This window comes from Paralichthys olivaceus, chromosome 8 (assembly GCF_024713975.1).
Source record: "Paralichthys olivaceus isolate ysfri-2021 chromosome 8, ASM2471397v2, whole genome shotgun sequence".
NCBI classification, from domain to species: domain Eukaryota; kingdom Metazoa; phylum Chordata; class Actinopteri; order Pleuronectiformes; family Paralichthyidae; genus Paralichthys; species Paralichthys olivaceus.
Window position 1 is genome coordinate 15,062,022 of NC_091100.1, and position 17,548 is coordinate 15,079,569.

General features: G+C 41.5%; 2 protein-coding genes across 2 annotated transcripts in view; both read right to left on the reverse strand.

Annotated features, from left to right (window-relative positions):
• Positions 1-1,830, reverse strand: part of usp43a (ubiquitin specific peptidase 43a) — a 91,508-nt gene extending 89,678 nt beyond the window's left edge. Inside the window, exon 1 of the mRNA XM_020084375.2 lies at positions 899-1,830. Coding sequence (XP_019939934.2) covers positions 899-1,522 — 624 coding nt within the window. The 5' untranslated portion in view covers positions 1,523-1,830. The remainder of the gene's footprint in view (positions 1-898) is intronic.
• Positions 1,831-4,592: 2,762 nt separating this feature from the next.
• On the reverse strand, positions 4,593-17,278 carry cfap52 (cilia and flagella associated protein 52). Its single transcript, XM_020083943.2, has 14 exons — positions 17,083-17,278; positions 16,017-16,216; positions 15,635-15,771; positions 15,430-15,552; positions 15,237-15,336; positions 14,833-14,949; positions 14,416-14,516; positions 14,107-14,277; positions 13,335-13,483; positions 12,989-13,134; positions 11,978-12,129; positions 9,644-9,746; positions 5,273-5,384; positions 4,593-4,975 (listed from the first exon to the last, which is right to left on the reverse strand). Exons 1-14 carry the CDS (start codon positions 17,141-17,143, stop codon positions 4,794-4,796), a joined length of 1,854 nt encoding a protein of 617 aa, XP_019939502.1. The 5' UTR covers positions 17,144-17,278; the 3' UTR covers positions 4,593-4,793.
• Positions 17,279-17,548: the final 270 nt, after the last annotated feature.

The window sequence follows — 17,548 nt, forward strand, 5'->3', positions numbered from 1 at the left end:
GGCAAGACCTAAGGTATACATTCCACTGTGGAAGTCACGTATTTTTGTTTACAGCACATTAACAACTGCATCTGCCTCTATCACCAAAATCTTTCTGTGTTTATGGCTCCTCTTTTTCATCCTGACATGTCTGTAGTCCTCTTTCTTTCAGTTTTGCATCCGTCACATGCTGGAAATGTCATTAATGTGACCACTTGCTCACTGTGAATTCTCCACACATTTCCCTGCTGTATTCTCACATGGGTTCACGCGGACATTGATTAGAATTTTTACTTGGGGGGCTGGTGTGTGAAAAGCTCTGGAAAAGCGTCCAGAGCAACTCAACGCTCACATGCATTCCCTCAGGAGGATTTCAGGACAATATCCAGTGTGTGTGTGTGTGTGTGTGTGTATCATATGTCTTTGCTTCTGACAGGTACCTGTTGAGTGCAGCCTACACAGCACAACACTACAGATTGATTGATTTGAGACCCAGACACCCACCTGTCCTCTTTGGCTGGAATATTAGCTGGTCACAAGTTTGCTGTGTCAATTAGATTCTAGTAATTTGGTTTAAAAAGCCACACATAAAGCATATATCCAGACAAATGTGCAGTTAACCCATTGACACACAGCTAACTTGGGCCCTTGGGTGCATGGGGCCCATCAGGCTGCAGGTGGGAATATAGATGGAGCCTTACCTTCAACCAACAAGCTGAGTATTAGTTGCATATGAGTTTTACTGTAGTAGTAGAGCAAATAATTGAAAAGTTTGTTGTGAACAACTAAACTTTGTCACAGCAGAAACTTAAACTCGGTCAAAGCAGCTACTTCTATAGACGCATGGATAGATTCGAACACACGGCCTATCGACAACACTCAGTCCAGGGTGTAAGAGCCCTGGCTCCTCCGTCCTCACCTTGAACTCCACAGACAGCTGCGGCGTGTACTCCAGCGTCCACAGCGCTCGAACCAGCGACGCCAGCTGCTCGGTCACCTCTCCACGGGCGCTCTGCGGCTCCTCTCCCCGCGCTTCCCCGTTCACCTTCCCGTGGCACGTGTCCGACCTGTACTGCTCCAGCCCCAGGTACTCGGCCAGCAGGTCCGTGTTGCTGAGGCACTGGACCACGGCGTTCATGAAACAGGTGTTTCCGTGGTTCTTCAGCCCCAGCACCCCGGGGGTCTTGTCGCCGTAGCATGACGACAGCCTCTCCTTCACCGAGCCGTGAGCGGAGGAGGCTGCCGCCGCGGAGCTCTTCTTTGCGGCGGCAGAATCCCTGGAGACCTGCGGGCTGTCGTCTTTGAAGCCCGCAGAGGAGCTCTGCCCGAAGCCGCCGTCGTCGTCCTCCGCGTCCGCTGGTTCCGCGTTGCCGAAGTGCGCCAAAGTGCCCAAAGTTTTCAGGATCCTTCCCATGAAATTCCCAAAAGATCGCAGCGATTTCCTCCGGATGAACCTCCCCGTCTTGTATTTCTTCTCTTTCCGCGTCGTGGACTTGGGTTTCATGGGCTGTTTTCTTCTCGTGTTCTCCTTGCGGGGATCCATGACTCCTTCACGCTCTGGGACCGCGAATACACGAAACCGGCTGAGGAGACGCACCTGTCTGCGAGCCTGTCTGTGAGCCTGTCTGCCCTCCTCCTCCTCCTCCTCTTTACTTCTCTCCTCAAACCTTCACCGCTGTTTTGGCACCGAAGCGGCGCCAGTAAGGCACATGATCGCCGGTTTCACGCTCCTGACATCCCGGTTGTTTTCTCCGGTGTTGTCTGGTGCTTGTGATCGGTGACGCTCCCTGCAGGAACCACACAGACCAGCTGTCTCTCTCGCTCCTCACGCCGCAGGTTCACTCGCATTTCCTCATCGATGGATCGAGCGCCTGGCGGTCTCTCATTTCCCCCCCTCCCCTCCTCCTGTCGATGGAGCCACAATGATCCAGTGTGTGTTTCTCTTAATACCCTCCCGTTACCCATGTACGTAATCAACCTGCACCACTTCATTAGGTTCAAGGTGCATGCAGTGAACAGGAAACCCTTTTCTACACAGCCACTAACCTGGATGTTAACTTTTATAAGACTTGTTTGTCACACTGGGAACAAGGAAGTAGTTGTTTAAAGGTGCCAAGCTCTGAAGCTGTGAGCTGCCAATCACAACCTGGACAAACATCTCTAGTTAATGTCAAAGAAAACATCTCCGCTTGTTTTCAAGACTTTATCTATAATAACTGTGATTTTATGGTCTTCATATTTATCCACCACCCCAATGACTGCCATATTCATTCGACTTAAAGGTTCAGTGGGTGGAATTTAGTGACATCTAGTGGTGAAGTGCCATATTGCAGCTGTATGCCCCTCACCTCACCAAACATGACAGAGAACCTGTGGTAGCCTTCAGTTGTCAGAAAAACTCAAAAGGTGTTTAGTCTGTCCAGTCTGGGCTACTGTAAAAAACATGGTGACCTCCATAGAGAGGACCCGCTCTCAATGCAAATATAAAGTATTAAGATGTAAGAGGCTCATTCTATGGTAAAGAAAACAACAATTCATACAATTTAGATGAGACACACTAGTGAAAACATCACTAGGATTATTTTATATTAAATTTCTGCCATAGATCCCTTCACCTAAATCTTAAACACTGGACCTATATTCTGTGCAATAACTTCTTCTTGATACTGTCATTTTAGTTCATTCTCTCTCTCTCTCTCGATGTATATATATATTTATTTATTCATTTGTTTTCCAACTCGCGTTTAGTTAAGCACGTCTATGTTCGGGGCTGCTCCATCCCCTGATCATTACCCTGCAGACTCCAAATTATGTCCTCAGTGTAAGATGGAAGTGTTCGTATCCAGGATACACGTCATCCATCTTTATATAAAGTATGTAAAGTTTAGCATTTATTGCTATTGATGGCTGATGCATATTTGTTGGACAGAGTGGCAAAGTATACTGAAGATGACAACACCTGTGTGTTACTATGCATCATCATATACGTCCTGAAATATGCAACACTTCACCTTAAAACTAAATTAAAGCCCTTTTTTCACTGGTCAAAAAACCCACTACCAACATCTGGCCTTTGACTGCAATAGGTGTAGATATAATTGTCTTTCATTCCCTGGGTCTAATAACTCTGCAGGAGCTTCTGATCAGCAGTGATGGAAAAATGACGCCCAGCTAAACGCACTAATTTGGCAAGACAGCGAGGTGAGAGAGCACCTCAGTTTTCGGTGCATTCGTGATGTGGAACATGATGCACCAGGGAAAAAAATCAGAAAGGCAGATTCCTCTACTGTCAATGGGAAGTCAAATTGTCTTTTCTTTAACATTACAGTAAAGATCTCTTGACTCGGAACTATATCTCTTTACATGCTATTACTATAATTCATAGTCAGAGTGTTGAATCATTAAATACACTATGATCAATTATTCCTCTACTCCTGCATGGCCACTTATAAGACTAGTCAGTAATGTATCTACATGCAGAGTTATGTGTTTTCAGTTTACTCCATAATGTACTATGTCTGGCAAAGTGTATGCTGCTATTGAAATACCTCGACTAGAACCCACCAGGCTTTACAGACAGATGCATCCTATAAATAGCCTGGCTACTGTCTCCACGCACACTAATGCTGCTGCTAATACACACTGCAAGCCCCACAATGTAAGAGACATGGCTGTTATCGAACCTTTTGGTCAGAGACGTCACGAGCAGTGCTGGTTTTCAACAGGGATCCAGCCTCTTTTTGTGCTATATTCAGATTCTAATCATCTGAGGCTTAATTTCACAGCTCACCAGCAATAAAGATTGAATTCTGTGAGCCAGATGTGCTGATTTGAAATAGATAGTCAGGGCACAATCCAATACTTTCATAATTCCTCTGATGCTCTTATTCCAGCACTGTTGGGAAACAGATACACCATTATAACATTAGTAAGTACTATGACTATGTGTTTCTGTTTTTCCCTTGTACTGTAGTTTTCCTCTGTTCATAAACAGGGGGGGAAGAGGGTAAAAGACAGAGATGCCCTATTTTACTGATCCGGGGATGTTTTTGCTGACTTTGTTTATGATCTAGCTTTGTTATTTTACTTTTTGGGGAATGCAGGGGCGAGCTATTAATTATTCAGATAAGCCACTGTGAAGAATAATGAGGAGAATGGGTTCAGATCAGAGACAGTCAGTAATGTGTGCGTTGTCTCCCTCTTTAACCAAAATCCTGAGAGAACCGCTGCTGATAGATTAGCTGACAGAAGCCGTGTGTTTGAGTGCCACGAATCTGGGCCTCCTCCTTCTCTCTGCCACAGCAGACAGAGGAATCGTATCTGACAGTAAAGTATGCATTTAATGTGCTGTGTAATAAAGCCTGGTGAAAGTATGTAGAATGCCATTAATCCTACTTTTCTAAAACAGTCTAAAGACACATAACGCACACTCTTTGATGTTAATAATATATTCTTGTGCCTTGACGTGTAATTTCATATTCATGTAAAGTGTCGCTCTGTGGATTCCCACTTTTTCAGCTCCTGTGGGGAAAACCACATAAGAGACTACACTCCTCTAAAAGTACTATCTCTTCACTTCTGTGTATGATGTCCCTTTACTGCTGAGAAAGGAACCGGCTTTATATGTTTATTTCCTTTGGTCAGAGTGTAGCAACAATTTAAGACAATGTGAGAATGTAAGAACAGTTTCTACGACAGTATTTGCCAATTTAGAGGAAAGAATACAGAAGAAAAAGAAAATAATTTTGGATAACTTTCAGTGTGAATGTGGTGGCACTGGATTAAAAGTTCCTGCCACTTCATTGAGTGTCACACTAGGAGGAAGACGGATGAGGGAACCTCCAGCGGAAAATGGCTCCATCTGCACTAGTGCTGACTAAGGTGCGGTTGTTGGAGCAGATCTTGATGCTGGTGATACTGCCAGAGTGAGGTGCCCCCACGTGGGTCACTGCACCTACCATGTAGTCCCACACCTTCACCAGCCTGTCGTCTCCACCTGGCGTGAAAGGGAGAGAAATGTATCAGTAAGTGTGAGCAGAGCTTGTGTTGTAATATTAGACAAGGAGATGAAAACAAAGGCTCTGAAGAGATGAAAACACTCAATATTTAAGAGTAAAAAAAGCCTCGTAAAAAGACTTAACAATACTGATTCAACTGAACATGAGCATCTGCAATAATCCAGGATCTTGGGGACTTAGTTAAATTGTATTAGTTGGAAATAGATAAATATAAACCTACAATAAATCGATAAAATGAGCAATGTTACAAGCAGCACAGGTGTAATAGGCCGTACCCGTCACAAAGTGTTTGCCGTCCTGTGAGATGTGCATAGCATTAATGGACCCAGACTGCGAGACCTCCACTTCTCTTATGGTAGCACCATCGTACACGTCACAGTAGGCAACCTGAGAGAAACGCAAAACACACACAAACCCTGAAATATAGTTCCACTTCTACGTTCTACATTGTTGGCAAGTGTCCTAGGTGGAGGGAGAAACACACTGTATATGTAAGTACACTGATATTGCAGTCTCTCTTTTCTTCACTGTTTTTGTAGAGTATATTTGAATCAAGTATAATAGTAAGTAAATTAAAGCAAAGTGAAATAAAGTGAGACAACAAAAAGGGAAAAAAACATCAAGCATGTGTCATAAATGAAGCATGGCCTTTGGATCACTTTGCTGGAATTTGAAGTCATAGACTATATAAAGATGGACGACACGACAGCTCCCAAAAGGGAAACCAAAAAGTGGAGATCGCCTCCTAGTGGCTGGATGCAGTATGTATGTATGAACCCTGCAGATGGAACAGCGACCAAACTAAAAAGTGAAATAGATCCTATCCCACTGACGTATGTTCAAGTATTAAGTTTAGGTTTGGATTTGATTTGTTATTTGATGCTATTAAAAAGGGTGAAACATTGTGATTGACAGCTGAGACCGAGTCGCTGTTAGTTGAGCGTGTGTTTAGGCGGGACCACTTGCTCCAAATGACACCTTCAGAGCAACATGGCTGCAACCATATCTGGGATATTTTGGCTTCATTCAGTGGCCATTGATGTCGATGTAAAGCTGTTAAACAGACAAATGGCAAACTACACAGGTGATGCAGCTGATAAATCCGCGTTGTGCTATTATTCTATTACATCCTCATATACATTCTGCGATATGCAACATGATACCTGAAAACTGAACTTCATTATTCTTTCTCTGTATGAAATGAGCAGATCTGTGGTCAGATTCTATCAACCTGTCAGACACTACTTATGAGTCTATGTTTGCTGATTTAATGAGATTTAAACATCCCTGGGGCTTCACAGCTGCCAAAGTATCAAGTCTCTCAAAAAGGCACTTGTTAGCCGAAGTTATTTATAGCACCAGCAGCAGAATCATCACGGAACAGCACTAACAAGGGTTCCTCCCTGTATTTACCGTAACACTAAACTGATTCGATCTTTAAAGCATTCAGGTAATAGGAGGTAAATAAAGGGGCCAGATGGATTCACAGGGTTAACAGATAGCAAAAAAGACCATCAAGTATTAAAAGTTTAACTAATTTAAACATCTAATTACAGGAAATTCCATAGCCTGATTAATATGATGCAAATAAACAGTATACAGTTGTTCACTGTATGAAATAACTAAGTGGAAGCATATGCAGCTTCATATATGTTGGTTATGTTTAAGAAGAAAACGTCATGTTTCACAGAGCTACTCAGAATAAGCCCAACGTTTACGAGAACCGCATCTGAGACAGGATTTCATTCCTCTGCAAGTCCATGCCCATAATGCATTAGGGGAGGGGAAATGTAATCTCAGACAGACATATCAAATACTGTTGGTTATTTTGAAATGAAAGAGGAACAAAAGGCTCAGCAGGAAAAAAAAAGATGTTATTTATAGTTTCAGAAGTGCAGAGTGATTCTCAAAGCAATAAGCTGCCCTTTTAAGCCACAGGAACATTTCTGTGGGGGCTGTCGACAAATGTTCCTCTGCCTCAGACTGGCTCACTCAGACAGCCGATATTAATATTCCCACAAAATAACTTTGCAAAAGATAACTAAGAGAAACACCAGTCACTTGTGCAGGGGAAAATGGTTCATCGTGAACAACAAATGGAAAGTTCTGCAATCTATTGCAATTGCTTATTTACCTCAGATCAGAATATACAGTTCACAGCTGCACAGATTATGCAATTTCATTCCGCTGAGGAGTGTGTTGTGTTTACTATCATGGGACCACTTAAGCAATGTTTTTAACAAACAGCAAACAAAGACGTAGCTCAAAAAAACACCACGACAGCTTCTGTTTGTGTTCGGGAAGTCAAAATAATGTTTACACTAAAGATTCTATAAATATAAATACGAGTGTGACAAAAATGGCAGTCCTCATTGTCCCCCTATGTCACCTTGCATCTCTTCTTCATGGTCACAGTCACGACCTTTACCTCCCTTGTCTCATTTCTACAGCAGCTTATTAGAGACTCCTGCTTGTGTGAGTTTTCTGGACCCATCTGTGTTCTCTCCACCTCAGCCTGGGAATCTGGCCCTCAGCCATGACACCGGGCCACCAGGTAAATTAATTACATGCAGAAAGCGGGAGCAGGTCTTAGATGTCAGGGTTACTGTTTGTGCAGCTCACCTTCTTACCAGGAAAGACTTGAGTACAGTCTGCTCAGCAAGAGAAGCGACATCATTAAGGCCTTATGCTAATGAGTCCTTGAAACATGGAGTTAGAATGAGCCTCACAAAGTTCACACCTATGAACTGTGTAAACTGCTGGCTATGGCACTTTATATTTATTTATTTTTATCGATAGGAGGTCGTTTTAACTGTGTGATATAATGTGTGAATTGTTTTACTTTTGTGTCATGTTTATGCACCAATCAGAAGTAGAGCTCTTAATTTAACTGTATTTTTATCTCCACCAAGGAGGTTATGTTTTCATCTGCTTTTGGTTGGTTTTTAGCAAGATTAACCACCAGATAGCTCTTCTCGAATCTTGGTGAATAGGTGTAGTATGGGTCAGGGAAGAACCCATGAAGTTTGGGGTTGATCTGCATCAGGGGGTGGATCAAACATTTTGGTGAATATTTTAAGAAATAATGAAGAGATCTTTCCATAGAAAATCATTCATATGTATCAATGAACAGGTAAAATGTATTCAGTTACTGTATGTTAACAAACATTTGTCTTTGTTTGATGTAACATTTCTGTGTTCATATCTGACATATGCAATATGTTAATAAAGTGGCCAATCGGCCGTGGTGGAGGTATGTGCTCTTTGGATGCCCTTCTCTTTGTACAATACAATCACAATACAGGCTTTCTATTCTATTTTATTCTATTCGATTATACTTTATGTGCTATTTTACGTTTTGAGCTAGACTGGAACGTCATTCAGCAGAAGGTGTACCTCTGCTAATGCCCAACTAAATTCCCTTAAATTCAATCAAGCTGCACCAAATTGCACCTACTGTATCTGCCCCCTCTCAAATCTGCACCAAAAGTGAATCGGTCCTTTCTTGGCACATACCACACCCTTTCACCTAGTTTCAATAAGTAGTTTTTGTATAATCTTGCAGACAGACAAACAAGAATGACAACATAAAATGGAGGTAAACATGCATCATCATCATTGTTCACAGTTTTTCTCTTCTTCCTCACTCTTTTTCCTGATCTGTTGATCGACTTGCTCTTAAACTTACTCAGAAACATGCTGGGATGCATTTGGAGTAAGGAGAGAGAGTGAGTCAGAGAGAAGGAGAGAGAGAAAGAAAGAGAGCATTGGTATTTGTTTTCCTAGACAGAGCGCCTGTGTCCTGGGATGAGCAGATGGTGGATCTGGCTGGCGCTTGGTTGCATAGGCACATCCGCAGGAAGGCACGAACACCACAGCACTCCCCACAATCTCTCTCTTCTCCGATGAATCCCTCCCTCTCACTCTCTCTCTCTCCCTCTGCTCACTCAGCACATCCACAGCGCTGCGTTAATCAGCACAACTTGTCCTCGCCTCCCAGCGTGTGGGGGAATAAACAATATGGGCCTGGTGTGTGTGGCGGGGTTTAACGGGTGCGGATGAAGTGCGCAATCAAGGAAATAAGCATTTCACTCTGCCACAGCGAACTTGTGACCTTATGTAAATAAGTGGTGCTGAGTTAATCACAACGACTCACAGAATAACAGACTTGAAGGGGCTGAGTGTTTTTGCCACAGTGACTAGCAGCCAACACGGTGGCTTAATTTTGTTGAGCATAGAAACAAATTAGGAGCTTTCTGAGCTAATCTACAGACACACAAGTGTGTGTGCTCGTGCAAGTCTGCTGATCTTACAAGAGAGACAGGCTTTTCACTGAGTGGAGATTATAAGGACAATAACAGCATAATGAGATATCTAGATTATGATTGTCAGTCTCTTTGCACACTGAGGGATTTTCAATCAGAATCACAATATTTCTTTTCCTGAGACGGATGAGGTGCTCTGTTATGAGTCCCTGGGATTTTTTTGCAAACCAGCTCTTACATCCCAGTGCCTAAACCCAACCAAGACCAATACATGGGCTGATTTTTTGAGATGAATGAAATGTATTACTCTAGTTGTGCTTTACAATACACCAAGTTGCCTTATAAATCCAGTATTCTACTGCACTATAGCAAAGGTCTCACCTTTCTGTTAGTGCTACTGGTAATGATCTGGTGTTCCTCTGGGTGGTAGCACACCGCAGACATCGTTTTGGCCATCATCATCACCTGAAGAGTCGTGAATTGCCTATAGGAAGAGATGCAGAAGAGCCAGAGGATGAGGTAAAAGAAATTCTAGAGGAAGATGTTTCACATGTGCACTCATAAACTTGAAAAGAAAATCTAAACTGGGGGTTTTATCACTTCATTAACTGCCCACTTCAATTTACTGAAGAGGAGCCACGTCTGGAAACATGATAAACCAGATTGTTAACTGGATTTAACACTGTGACAGAGACAATGTTACACAGGCAGGTTTTCTAATGAACAAGCTAAGACGCTACGAAGCTGAAACCTCATCAGATGTAAAAATTAAGGAGCTTTTTTGCTGCTGTGGAGCTTTGAGAAGCCGACAAAGTCAACTTGTGCATCATTGTTTGCAAACACTGTACGTTATCTCCTCTGCAAGAACAATTTAAACCTGCTATGACATCTGAATATGCTGGTGAGTGTGCAAAACTCCTTCAGGCCATTTTTTTTGCGTGAGTAAACAAAAAGAACTGAACATATTTGCTCCGCCACTAAATATGGAACCAGCTGACGTGCCTGACAACCCACAACATGAAATCATTGAGCTGCAAAACAACAACAAACTCAAAGTTTTGTCCAACAACCTCCCTCTGCTCGAAATCTATAAAGTGTATGTACGACCAATGGATTTTCACCATTTGGAGGAGACGAGCACTGAAGTTTACATCTTTGTTTGGGACAACCTACTGCTGTGAGCAGCTATTTTCAAAACTGACTCTGACAAAATCCCTCTAAAACAGACCCAAACCTTGAAAATCAGCTTTTCTAGAAGGAAGGCAGGTCTAGTTATTACATAAGAGAGCACAGAGTGGTATTTTCAGTTCTTTAGTCTGCATGTGTACGTCCCTCAAAGGATATTAAGAAATGAGCCCTTGATTGTGAAAAGGTTCCCCATCCTTGTTATTGGCTCTTATCCGTCTAATATTCTTTTCTACAGCTTGTTAGTAATCATACCAAAAGCCCCGGCTGCCCTTTAATCCACAGACTTATTCATCGAAGAGGATAATCACTCATAATTCAACCAGTCAGATTTTTTTAAAGGTTTTATTCTCCTCGCAGAAGAAGCACATGGACTGAAGGATTTAAAGCTTCCTGATGCCCAGGATTTTTTCTTTTTATTCCTATTGTACCAGCCAGACACCAAGGGACAACTTCAGCATTTCTCTCTCATAACAGCTCAGACCTTGAGTCACTGCTCTCCATTTTCCATGTCATTTCTTTTTCTGCTGGTTATGTATATTATTAGCAATCATGTACTGGATAATGTAATTACCCTGCTTGCGGTGAACAAGTAGGTTACTGTTTTCACCTGTGTGTGTGTCTGTGTGTGTGTTTGTGTACAAGCATATGGATGGATTTTGACAAAATTTGGTGGGAATATTTGCAGGGTATCTTTCCAAGTTTAACTTTTGGGGCTGATAACAACTGATTCTCCACTGTGGGGTCCTTAGCACTGAGTCAAGCTTTGAATAAACAGGGGAACAGCAGGCATGGCCTCAGGATTAAGCGGACTGAAGACTTTACTTTCTCACTAACTGCAGTTACTGCAGGTCGCTTTTACAGTTTCAGAAAGAAAGCTGAAGCCACAGGTGAAAGAAACAGCCCATTACAAACAGACAGAAGATACTCTACAAATGACAGACAAACAATCTAAAGCTTATATTGACCAAAAATGTATTCCTCATCAAATGATGTCATGTGATAAGTGACGTGATGATTTCTTGAGGTATCTCTACTTGTGATCATATGATAGCGATGGTGTCATCGTCATTAAATATTACACGTCATAGTGTAGTAAAACATTAACAATTGCAACCAATTCCATAATTCCAATGTGGAAAGTCAGCACTGCCTTAGTGGGCTTCATATAGTTCATGCAGACTCTCCTCTGATGCTTATTATTCTCATTAGACATTTTATTTCTGATTAAATATCTTCCAGTTCATATCCTCTCAGCTACACAGACCTAGCTGAATGTAAGAAAACTAAGATTCACCCACTTTGAGTCATGGGTGGAATTAACATTTAACCAATAAATCACAGGGTCGTATTGTGATTCCTACAACCATTAAAATAAACTTAAAGTGAATTAGAAAACCTCACGAGAGCAGTTAATTCACTAATTATAGAAGAATAAAGATAAATACAGGAGGTGTGAAATGGATGTTTAAGTCTTTGCCCTGTGATTTGAAGTTCACATGTGTTTGCGTATGCAGATGAGCTACTTACACAATGTCCCAGATGATGCAGGAGCCATCAGTGCTGGTAGTGACACACTCTCTGTCGTTGCTCTTGATTTGGATACAAGTCACAGGGCCTCTGTGCACTTTCATGGTCTCCAGTAGTCGATGGCCTTGTGTCTGTAGCTCCCACACACGCACCTACAATAGGCGAACCCATTAAGCCTCACAGGATATGCTTTTGTACATCAGATATTATTCATATTAAAATGCTCTTTCTTTCAGGGATTTGTAATGCAATGACATAGTACAACTATATGCGGTCTTTCTTTTTTAAATCTGTCTGAATGCAGTCTTAATGTATTTAAATGACATGTTAAAGGTCCAGTGTGTAAGATTTAGGTGAAAGGGAACTATTGGCAGAAATTTAATGTAGAATAATCCTCATGATGTTTTCACTAGTTTGTTTCATCTAAATTGTATGAATTGTAGTTTTCTTAACCCCAGAAAAGACCCTTTATATTCAAATACTGCAACATGCAATTTCAACACTAGATATCACAAAATATACACACTCTACCTTTAACAGATCTGTACCACAGAATTACAATGTATTAAAGCGAAGCAACCCCATGCAACATTTTTAATTCTCTTAAAATAGCAGCTTTAAATTGAGTTTGAAGGGACACTGAGTTATGATAGGAAGAATGGAGCCACTTTCATTCCCGCTCCTCACCCTGAACACCTGTTCTTGCTCTGTGTAACTTTGGTGAGCGAGTGCAATCTCCTGTGAGAAGTGTGAAACTGACTGATAACAAATCAGACCCAAGAAGTTCAGCAGTAATGCTAAACTTAGAAATCATTAAAAACCAAGAATTATCTCCAATGGCTCATGGGGTTGCTATGGCTGTGGCGGAGGGGTAGAGTGGTGATCCTCCAACCAGAAGGTAGGCGATTCAATCCTTATTCTTCTTAATCTGCACGCCGAACACCTTGGGTAAGATAATGAACCCGAAATGGCCCCTCATAGATGTTGAATGCACTAATGTAAATCGCTGACCTGTCCGTCTCCCCCTCCACTGACGATCCTCTTGCAGTCCTTGGTGCCAGCGATGGCTGTCACCCCCTTTTTGTGAGCATTGTTAATGATGCGCATCAGCCGACCGCTTGCTGGCCCAAACACACGAATCTCACCATCGTTCCATGCTGGAAAATAAAGATTCAGTTCAAAGCGGTCTGCCATCAAAAAGAAGAAGTTTGATGTCAGTAGGTAAATTAGTATAATATTATCAGAAGTGTTGCTGGTTCATGCCCACCAGTCATAAACATAAACAAGGCTGAACTACAGAGCCTTGGAGCAATAAGCTCCAATGTGTTGTTTAAAGATATCTCTCCCTGATTCTCACCACTAATGATGCTTTTTCCATCAGCCATGACGTCCAGAGCATTGCAGGTCATGTTGGGTACAGTTATGCGCAGCTGCTCTTTAGGCTTGTCAATGTGCCACACCCTGATGTCCTGCTCAGAGCAGGTTGCAAATAATTCAGAAGTTCCACTGGCAAAAAAAGAAAAAAAGACAGAGATGAATAATAGTTAAGTGAATGCAGAATTCACATGTCATATGAGGCATTCATATGTCACCCTCTAGTGGGAACAATGCGGTACTGAAGTTATGCAGAGAAATGTAAAGTTTAAAACACAAAAGTTTTTTTCCAAAGAAAGAGATACGAGGTTTAGGAATCATCACTATTTGTTCATATAATATTAGGAAAGTGTTAGTTTTGTTGTTCTACAGAATATCACAGGGGAAACTATTTCCTTTGTGCATATTGTTTACCAAGGGGGAGGATTTGTGACTGGTAGTCATATATTCAGCCAAGGGACAAAGATTACAATACAATATGCTGACTGACCATGCCAATGGAAACTTATACTATACAACACATCTGAAATGGAAGCTATTTGAGATTTCTTTGTTGGAGGTTGTGTAGACATTTTGTAAGAGGCTTTTATGATTACAATTGAATATAATATGAACAAGACTGAATTCAAACAGGTCATGATGTTCACCTAATTCTTGTAAACCTCAATGGCAAAAAAGATTCTGTACATTTTTAAAGCTGAAACAATGCCGGTAGACTTTGACTCTTCCTCTCTTCCTCTCTGTATACTACTTACAAAGGGATGGCTACGTCCTTGACTGTACTGGTGTGGCAGCTGGACATGAGTTCAGCTTTGAAGTCCACGTCCCTGATGCAGTGAATCTGACAAGCCTCTGTCCCAACATAGAACTGGTTGCCTTCTCCTCTTAAAGCAATGGAGGTCACCCCCTTTTCCAGCTTAGCTTTCCTAATGTGGGAAAAGAGATAAGAATGAAGCAAAGTTAAACAGTTAACATTACATCGGCATTCTGTCCAGAGGACTTCAATTGTGTGGGTGTGTGTGTGTGTGCATATATACATGATATGATACAGTTGTTGGACTCACTTGAGAATTTTTAAGTTAGTACTGGAACACAGAGTGATGGTACCACATCCAGATCCTAGAAGTAGGTCCCCAGACTTCAGTATTTTCAGGGCACTGACACCCTGCACAGAAAAGACTTTAAATGATGTATTATGTACACAAACAATGTATCACTTCTCAAATTACTGTGATGTATAACCTAAAAGCTACCATACTTATTACTAATAAATAAAAGAATAAAAGGAACATACACACAAATGGAGAAATTACAGCTGCTGATGAAATGAAATTCGTAACTTCAACCATTGCATACATTTTCCAAGGAATGTTCAATCAGGAATACGGTTCAATCCGCATGAGATACAAAGCAGGACACTTGACAGTGCAAGTGAGCAACAGCTGAACTGACCCATGTTGCGCCTCATGAGGCTGACTTACCAGGCTGTATTTTAGTTTAGCGGGACCACACTCACGCAGGCGTCCCGTATTCAGGTTGATTTTCATTATGTCTCCACTGGTAGTGCCACAGAAAATTAACTGATCGTCCTCTGTGATCTGTGTAATATACAAACAAGTCAACCTATGCTATCTTAATATCACATCTAGTGTATAAGTTTTTTATGTCATAAAAGAACCACAGTGTAATATCACATTCTGTGGTGTGAATGTGTGCATTCATTATTGGCTGTATATTTTTCACCAAATGTGACTACAACATTTGTATCAGCAGTCAAACTGACAAAAGCTATCTAGCAAAACTCATAAACCTCAAATTGATAGAACTAGTTTAATAAGCTGGATAAACAACATGATGTGAATGAAAAACTCTCCCTGCCTTGTACCTCTATACACTTCACAATCCTCTTGAGCTTTCCTGTCTGACACTCAGTGGGCCTGATCACCCGGTAGGAAAGGTCCAGCTCCCAGACTCGCAGTGTTCCGCTGCCCCCCACCAAAGAAAAAAGATATTTGAAATTGTTGCAGATAAAAATATGAAAGCCAGATTAAAAGGGAATTTTAATTCCATTCACTGACCTCCCAGCAGAAACGAAGATGTTGTCGTTGGTATTCGAGTACTGCAGAGTGAAGCATTGACCACTAGCTGAAGCTGGGCTTCCACAAATGGCCTGCTTGGTCTCAATATTCCATACGATTATGCTGAAACACACAGAAAACACACATCACACACTCAACAAGATTGAGAATTTGTCTATTTAGTTAGACCAAACATGATGTTTACCGGCCACCATCCTCACTCCCGAGGGACACAAGGTACTTGTCGCTCGGAGAGAAGGCCAGTGCCTCTATCCTCGTCTTGTGGAGGGTCAGCTCGGCATGGATTGTTCGCTGTGTATAGTCCCAGATAATAACTGTAGCCTGGGAAAATATGTGAATAATTATTCTACATGTTCCAAGTGATACATTTGTTTTTCCATCCTTAACTTTGAATGGATCCAATCCCACATTGTGTTGATGCAAACAAGAATGACTCTTTCCTTATGTACCACACATCAAATAGGATAAATTAAACAAGTAATCGATGATAATGGGAATTTAGTGGGTTATCCTTATCCATTCTAGAAACTTTTCCATTATGGAGAATGAATCTTCACTGCTGCTACCTCAAAGCCGACGTGGTTGACCTGTCCAGAGGCAATATACGATCCACTGTTGGACACTGAAATACAGGATATGTTGTTCTTGTGTCCATGGAGGAACTCCTGCTTGCCATCTGTGATACTCTTCAGAATGACCGCGGATCCCAGAGGATAGATGAGGTGCTCTCTGTCAGGGTGTACATTCAAGCCAGAAAACACGTGTCCTGATAAAATGAAAGGGTGAAATGTTTTAATACAGAAACTGACAACAAAATAAACTGCTTGCGTCCATCATTGGTGATACTGTTCTTTGTATCTTTTGAATTACTCTGTCAAAGGGACCCGGTTCAAACACCATTAGCAAATTCTAACAACGGGGATGCATGACAGCTGAAGCACAAGCAACAAAGTGGAAGATCAGCTAACAGGACTGTGGCTCAGAACTCTTGGAGACGATCTCCATGGAGGGAGCAGCATCTAATCTTACATTATAATGAGGAACAACTGTAGAGGGTCACAACTGATATTGTTTGTTAAATATCTATTTACCCCAAGATCCTGAGTCATACCCCCGAAATAACATGGACGACCAGTCTTCTCATATTTATGTATTGTTTAGACTGCTTGAAATGGACTTTAGATTATCTATTCTCTAAGATATTCCCCTAATTCATGTTTATGTATGCATGTATTTATTCATTCATTCAAACCTTGTATTTGCATTGGTATGTAGGTAAAATGCAAAAGATGCTTTTCCTGTTCTTTCTTTCTTCTCTCATTCTGTACTTTTATTTATTAGAAAAACCATAACATTTCAAATAACAATTATTAACTGATTGTGATAATAAAAGAGGGTAGAAGGGTCTTTCTGCATTCATAGTTAGCAAGGCTGTTTTATTCTCACTTCTCCTTAAATGATCATTTGTTCATAACGTATCTGTAACTTTTATAAAACACAACCAAGCCTATTACAAACCTCAGCAGCAATAAACACAACAATCAAAAACAAATTCCCAAGTGTTTCATGATCACGCATTAGCATTAGCTTAGCATCAACAAGAAGCCGTCTGAAGTTAGTTAGGAAACTTACCGTTGAAGCCAATAACCGCCTCCAGTTCTAGTTGAGTGACTCCTTGTTCTTCATCAGCCATGGCCGAAAAACTCAATCTACTCTCTCTGCCTCCCGCTGGGTGTGAAGATACTTTGGGACGCTACTTCATCAGTAGATGTACTTTAATCCAGCGAAGTGAAAGCTGCCGTCAACAGCTCTGATGGCTTCACCACAGCAAACGTTACCTAGCAACAGTCGGGGTCTTTATATACAGTCTATGGGCCACGGGCCGCTGAAGCTACTTCGCTGCCTTCACGCGCACTCGGAAATTCCTAATATCAATAATTGTGCACCTAAAAACTGGTAAAATTAAAATAAATTTCTTTAAAAAATCAATCAACACTTTCTAAGACATTGATTCTGTGAGTTTCTGCTACTTATGCAGGCTGCTGTGCTACTTTATTTGTGAGCTGACAATGCACTAAGAACCCCTAACCTACCTGGA

What these genes read in the sequence shown, in the direction of transcription:
- cfap52 (XM_020083943.2), bottom strand. Translation starts at nt 17,143, where the DNA reads ATGGCTGATGAAGAACAAGGAGTCACTCAACTAGAACTGGAGGCGGTT. An exon ending in TGGAAAAAGCATCATTAGTG is followed by an intron (nt 13,135 to 13,334) that starts GTGAGAATCAGG and finishes TTTATTTTCCAG; the next exon opens with CATGGAACGATGGTGAGATT. An exon ending in GTGGAGGGGGAGACGGACAG is followed by an intron (nt 12,130 to 12,988) that starts GTCAGCGATTTA and finishes CGCCTATTGTAG; the next exon opens with GTGCGTGTGTGGGAGCTACA.